This window comes from Paramisgurnus dabryanus, chromosome 3 (genome assembly GCF_030506205.2).
Source record: "Paramisgurnus dabryanus chromosome 3, PD_genome_1.1, whole genome shotgun sequence".
NCBI lineage: Eukaryota > Metazoa > Chordata > Actinopteri > Cypriniformes > Cobitidae > Paramisgurnus > Paramisgurnus dabryanus.
In genome coordinates, this window is record NC_133339.1 from 29,892,150 (window position 1) to 29,899,785 (window position 7,636).

Sequence of the window (7,636 nt, forward strand, 5' to 3'; positions counted from 1 at the left end):
TTATCTAGTCTAAACATGACAAAAGTCAGAACATAAAGCTGTGTCAGTGCTTTTCCAGCTGGTTGTCTTATCCAGTGAATGCAGTAGCTTGATACTGAAATCGTGCAGGAGATGGAGAAAGATTCTTGAGGTTTAACAACCATAGCTGGAGGTTGAGTGAGCTCAACACATCAAACCCCAGCTGAGGAAAACAATGAATGAATTAATATAAATTGAGTAAAGCTTACAGGAATCAGCTGCTGCCAGCAGTAGTAGAGCCGATGAGAAGATCATGTTTGTTATTAGGCTGAATTTGTTTTTCTTTTACAGATCCACAGACTTCGCTTCTGTTCAAAGAGCAAGTGGTGAATTTGCATACAGCCATAACAATTTTACAGGATGTTCAACACAAGTACATTTGCTTTCAATTGTATTTATTTTATTTGTTATTTTTTGTTGTTAGAGAGATGAAAGCATTTTAGATAAGATAATTTGAGAAGACGTTTTCATTTGACTATCAAAATTTTGGATAAAACAATATATCTGTGGACTGACATCAGATTAATTGTGACTTTTTCAGCTGGTATAGTGACATTGATAATGATGACAAACATTTTAAACAAGTAAACATTGAATGTCATCATCTGTAATATGAATTGGGTTTGAAGCATATATAACAATACTATATAAGTTAAATATGTCTGTTTAGCAGTAACTATCAAACATGAATGAGGAACTGTTTTTGTATTATACTGACACTGGACTGATTCACAGTGACTCTCTGGTACAGTAATACACAGCTGTGTCTTCAGTCTTTAGACTGTTCATCTGTAGATACAGTTGACTGCTGGAGTCGTCTCTGGTCACTGTGAATCTTCCCTGAACTGACTGGGAATAGTAGATATGAGAACTGCCTGTATGGATGAATGCAATCCACTCCAGTCCTTTACCAGGAGCCTGTCTAACCACAGCTGCATAGTAGCTGCTGAATGTAAATCCAGAGGCGGTGCAGATCAGTTTAAAAGATTCATCAGGTTTTTTAACCACAGCTTGAGACTGAGTGAAGGTTTGACAATCAATCTCTGTTTGAAAAGATAAATGAATTAAAACAGAATAAAAAAAATAAAAAATAAAAGTAAACAGATAAACAGATAAACAGATTTAAAACATTGATTTCATTTTAAGCAAATATAAATACATGCAAAGCAAACATTTTTAGTAAGCAAATTGCTCAACAAATGGCATTTTTACTGACCATGTAAAAGAAATGTTAGCAAGAATGCCTTTATTATTGCTGTCATTGTTGATAAGTGCAAACACAAATCGACTTTTGTGGCTTATGAAGAAGATCCATCCCAGTTTTGCATTTATCTCTCCTCCCATCTGCATGAGCTAATTGTCTTTTATAAACACACAGCAAGTGAGGCGTCACTTCCATTACTCAGACACAGATAGAAACAGATGTCTGTGGAAAATATGGCTTCTCATACATTGATTACAAGAGGGTTTATCAGCTGCATTTAAGTAAATCATGTTGCCTAAATTCCAAAGCAGAGCACAAAGTGAAAAGAAAACGTTTAGCACATTAATTCATCAGATCAGCAGCCTTTAACATGTTGAAAAATTTAGGGCCCATCAAACACTGGGCGCATGTGACTCCAGGCACGAATCAAGTGTTTTTTAGGCTAGTTTCAGCCTGACGCAGTTATGATTTTCACATCCAGCAGCACATTGTTTGAGTACTGTAGCAAATGCACTTGCACCCATCAGTTTGCCTATGGGTGTGCTGGTCTGAGAACGAGGTGTGTTTATATACGATTGTTGGTGCATTGCTATTTTTAGACAACTAATAATTATTGTGCCATTGCCCAACTAAAACCTGGTTAAAAGTAAATGGGCTTTATTATAAATACAGGTTCTGAAGCGTATGGCGCAGATGCACTTAGGGCATGTTCATATCCACTCCTGTTAGTTTAATGATGGAAAGAGCAGCTGGTGCACCAGATGCATGGTCCAAAAGGGTTGCACTTACTGTATTCTTTTAGGTCATAGGTGTTTTTTGGTGTAATGTGCATTAAGAATATTGTCTTATATCAAATATGTGCATAGATTGTTAAAATGGAGCCCTTTGAATTTAAAAGTTGATGAAAATATGTATTAATGATTACAAGCACAGAGATGGTAGTACAGTATATGTATAGTATGCATTTAGCCAGAGATCCGTGACTTTGCTTTTCTCAAAAGTTTTGTAGGCTACGTTTTTGGTACATTACACAGAGTAAGTGCTGTTAGCTGAAGTATACAGTACACTGCAACACAAATTTGATTGTCTGAGATTTGAGAGTTTTCATGTAGAGATACTGTAGCATGATCAGTTTTTGTGCAGCACTTCAGTCTTCTGTATTACTGTGAGTCTCTTGCACAATAATACACAGCTGTGTCCTCAGCCTTTAGGCTTTTTATCTGCAGGTACAGTGTGTTTTTGCTGGTGTCTTTAGTTATGGAGAATTGACCCTGAAGAGACTGAGCAAAAATAGTGCCAGTGCCACCATCAATTCGGCCGATCCATTCAAGTCCTCTCTGTGGTTTCTGACGGATCCAGTGCATGGCGTAGCCCATAGAGAATCCAGACACAGTACAGGACAGAGTGACTGATTCTCCAGGTTTCTTCATCACAGATTCAGAAGATGTCAATGACTGACCACTAACATCTGAAAAACATGAATGTTATGAATGTTAGATAATATACTGTACAACACTGACATCACAATAATAATACAATAATGTGGGAATTTCTCACATGAAATAATCATCAGCAGAATACCATACTGTAGTATTTCCATTACTGCAAACAAGATTGTCAAAATGAACAGTCTACACAGTAAAACAGATCAAATTACACTGTATTGAAAAAGGTTCAGTCACTAAGGACAAACCTCAAATGAGGGATCAGTTTATTATCTTTTGAGAGTAGGTGAGATACTGACCCTCCCTAAAATTTGCATCTGCGTTGTACAGTAAGCCATTAGTATGTAGTACAGCCACCAAATGAAAGTAGACGCAAGAAAAACACAGGGCCAAATATTTGATGTACGAGCAAAGTGACCGTATTTTTAGTGATATACATCTTTCTTCTGTATATTTATTCATGGTTTAATTCTTGAAAGCATAATCAGTTATCATACTACTGTACATGTGTGTCAAGTTGAGTTAACGGGAGGGTAATAAACTTCAATAACATAATCCATCATCAGCCAGATGTTATATAAACTGAACTGAGTAAAAGTGCCAATAATAAATTTTCAGGCTCAGTAGTTACAGTACACAATTTCTTGTGAAAGTTTATTTATACTGTCTGGACTGTTTTTTGCACAACACTGCAGTCTCTTTTGTCACTGTGGCTCTCTGGCACAGTAATACACAGCAGTGTCTTCCTTCTTTAAACTGCCCATATGCAGATACACCTGCTTCTTACTGTTGTCTCTGGAGATGGTGAACCTTCCTTCAACAGCACTGGAGTAATATTTAGTATGGGAGCTGCTGATTGCTGCAACCCATTCCAGCCCTTTTCCTGATGTTTGTTTGTTCCAGCCCAACCAGCGGCCATCAAAATCTAACCCAGAAGCTGTACAGGTCAATGTGTGTGATTTTCCAGGTTCAATGATCACTGATTCTGACTGAATCAATGATTGACACCAACAATCTGCAAAATAAAACAAATAAACAAGATAAAATACAATTAACTGATTCACTTGTGTAGATTTATATGCAAAGCCTTAAAGCTCACGTAACACACGCTGTTTCTGCATTTCTGATATTAATCTGGAGTACCTATGGAGTAGTATGACATCCTTTATATCTCTGAAGAGTCTTTAGTTTAATCAGATTTATAAAAGAAAGATTAGCTTTACCGAATCTTTCCGATAACGTACGAAAAAATGAACAAGGAGGAGTTATAACACGGGAGGAGCGAGTACGAGTCATGCAACACTATACAACACTGTTTTAACTTATGATTCACTACATGTTCGTGTCATTTATATAATATACACGCGCCTATTTCCAACATAAGACAGAAGTCTTACTTACCACGTGTAACTCGTCATGAAAATCCACCGCATCAAACACACACGCAAAACTCCGCTGCTAATCCGGATAATAAACTATATCCATTGTTTCCATAAGGCTGGATGTCTTCTCCTTACATCCAAAAACACACTTCTTGTTGTGCCATTGTTGACTTTTGAAATTAAACAAAGCTGAGTGGCGTGATAAGCTGTTAGCAAGCTCTAGCGTCTCCCGCTGACTGACGGCTGGGCGGGGTTTTCCGGGGGAAGTTTTCCGGCGGAAGCCCATATAAAGAAGTGATACGTATCGAAAACCCCTGAAACGTCAGTTAGAACCGTAATCGAAAAAAATTAGCCGAAACTTGTACGAACCCTGGCGAAGTGCATTCGGCACAGAAATACTCTGAAACACGCCCAACTGCATTTTTGACACTTTGCCTACGTTTAGCATGAGGAAACAACTCTATAACTGTGTTAATAAGTCAGAATGCTTGAAATACCATTAAACCCCCCCTTTAAAACTCAAAACGTACTTTGAGCAACCAGTAACATTATTGTAAATCCCAAAATATCATGCTCCATATTGCTAGTCTTAATTATTGTGGAGATGTTGATCTGTGCAGAGATTCATCACTGCTAATAGGACTATAAGCATTTGAAGGAAAATTAATTTGTATAATCCCGCCTCTAAATATTAACTTGAATAATGACTTGGATGCCCTCTTGTGCATCAGCACTGGTTAAGAAATATTAATTTTATTATATTTTGTATGATCTTTTAAAACTCAAAAACTGCAAAAGATAACAGTATATAAGTATATAAGTAGTATGTAAAATTTTCTGTGTCATAATTCGTAACATTGCCATATTAAGAAATTAAATAATTGCATCTTTTAGAGTCAAGTAAATTAAGGAATTTATTACTCTGTCACAACACCCGCTTCCTTCCCATAAGGTATAATTTGCATTATTGTGCTCATTTAGGTGATCAATGTCTTTTGAAAGAGTTGTTTATCCACACAGTGGTGGTTCAAGGTGGTTTTCTAACTGGTCAAATTGATTGTATCAAGTTGGGTTTAGTCACATGGTCAAGGAAAAGATAAGGGAAAGTTGAATGTGCTCTGTCTATTTTCTTCCTTTGGGCTGAGCTCTGGGGTTCTGGCCATCCGGCCAAGCGTCCCGTCGCCTCTCTTTCTTCTCCACTTTCGTTCTTTCTTTGTTCGTTATTCACTATCACTTATTGTATGGACATTTTTTGTATGTTTTTAATTTACAATTTAATGCATTTATAGTGAAACCATTTTAATTGTAAACTTTAGTCAGTACTGTTATTAAAAGATTTCATTAGAAATTCAGTATCCAGGCGCTACCTTTCACTGTAAAAAAAATCCATAGAAATTTGCAGCTGGGTTGCCGGTAACTTACTGTAGATTTAAATTTATGTTATTGCTGGCAACATTTGTTCAAAGTTAAATAAACATTAAACATTTACAAGTCTTTTTCTTTACAGAATAAAACTAGAAAAACAGCATCAAGCAAAACATTCTGGGAAACAAAATCTGAAGCAAAAAACAGAAAAAGTTTGATGATGATTTCTGGTTCCCAGAATGCTTTGCATGAGGCTGTTATTCTGTAAACATAAAGACTTGTTAATATTTAAAATGTATTCAACTTTGAACAAACTCTTTCCAGTAAATAACATAAATTTAAATCTACGGTAATTTACCGTCAACCCAGCTGCAATACCATTGTAATTTCTACTGATTTTTTTTTTTTTTACAGTGTAGAATATAATATTTATATTCTAGCAATGTTCTTCCACATATTTTGTTATCATGCACTTATTTCCAATGTGGGGTGGTACTGTAATTGATGAGAAATACACAGTCTTGTTAGAAAGAAGAGAGCTCAGTCCATTATTACTTGAATGTTTAATGTAAAAAAGACTATAAAAACCAATTGTGCAATGAAATTTTGGATCTCAACTTAAAATAGTGAAATGCTTTTCTGCAGTATGTACAGTGCACCGCATAAATGAGTACACCCCCTTTGAAAATTAAGATTTTTCTCCATATGTTAGTAAATATGAGACCATTTTGCTGTATTTTTACACACCAGTTTTATAAAACATTTGTGTTTCTTAATATAAGAGTGAAAGTCACTTACCACCTTAAGGATACGAAAAATAACACATTTAAATCAAATGAGGTGATGCAAAAAAGAGTACACCCTACAAAAATTCTTTTAAAAAAGCAATCTAGTATTTTGTATGGCCTCCATTCTTTAAAAAAAAAACAGCACAAATTTTTCTAGACATTGAATAAAGAAGTTGACAACATACAGTCACATCTTTTATTCTCCGAACAATAACCTCTTTCAGATCCTGGATGGAAAATAACGTTCTGCTTGTCTTTTTAGAACTCCCCATATCTCAACCTGGATTGAGGTCTGCTTCTTCTAAAATGAATAAGTGACCTTAGATGTGTGTTTTGGGTCACAATCATGTTAAAAGATTGCCCGGTGACCAACGGCACAGAGTGATTGTAGCATCTTCTCTTTAAATATTTCACAGTACATTTGTGTATTCATGATGCCGTCTATAAAATTCAACTCTCAGACACCTGCAGCACTCATGCAAGCCCACAGAAGAACACTGCCAACACCATGCTTTACTTTTGGTACCATGCATTTTTTTATTGTACTCCTCACCTTTGCCACACCATACAGTTTGGAACACCTCAGAACCACAAAGATTCATCTTTGTCTCATTACTCCAAAGTGTAGAGAGCTAGAGATCCAATAGTCTTTACCTTTCTCAATATGAGCTCTAAAAGGCTTTTTGTGCATTGGCTCTAGTGGCTTTCTCTATGAATGACAGCCATGCATGGCTGTCCTTTGCACTATACCTCCGTCGTGTGGTGTCACAGGAAACACTCCAGATTGACTTTCTATTGATTTAGCCAACTGTGCTGAACTTGCATGATGATTTTTTTCAACATCCCTTATCACAGAACACTCTTGACAAGGTGTTAACTTCAGTAAACGTCCTGGAGATTGCAGAGAGCTTCTCACAAGTCCATCCTTTTTTAATTTTTGGAACTCTTTGGTGACAGTATTCAAACTTATTAGCAATGCTTAACTAATTATCTTGAAACATTGACCATTTTGTGCAAAGAAATTATTTTATTTCTCATGTCTTGAGACATTTATTTACCATATCGTGCTATTCTGTCACTATTACATGAAAGTGGATTTTCTCTCTTAAATACCACCCTCAATTGCCAGTTATCCTGTGGCCACCTGTGTGATGATTAATTATATTCATAATTTTCTAGTGAATTCCTGTTAATTACACTTTATTTAATTTTTTTGCTAACATATTCATCAGGGTGTACTCATTTTTGCATCACCCCATTTGATTTAAATTAGTTATTTTTTGTGTCGTAAAGATGGTCAGTGACTTTTACTCTTTAGTTAAAGGTATAGCGGAGGATTTTCTCGAATTTTAGAAAAGAACCGCTTTCTCCACTTTAAAAAAAATGCAATTGCACAACACTCCTGATTGACAACTAGGAGGACCAATAGTCTTG

The 7,636-nt window shown here is 36.0% G+C and overlaps 2 gene segments (V, D, J or C); both read right to left on the reverse strand.

Annotated features, from left to right (window-relative positions):
• Window positions 1-747: 747 nt before the first annotated feature.
• Window positions 748-1,809, reverse strand: LOC135771028 (Ig heavy chain V region 6.96-like). The segment is given in 2 exon segments: window positions 748-1,061; window positions 1,737-1,809. Coding segments are annotated over 2 exon segments (387 nt in total).
• Window positions 1,810-3,371: 1,562 nt separating this feature from the next.
• On the reverse strand, window positions 3,372-6,804 carry LOC141281965 (Ig heavy chain V region 914-like). The segment is given in 2 exon segments: window positions 3,372-3,682; window positions 6,756-6,804. Coding segments are annotated over 2 exon segments (360 nt in total).
• Window positions 6,805-7,636: the final 832 nt, after the last annotated feature.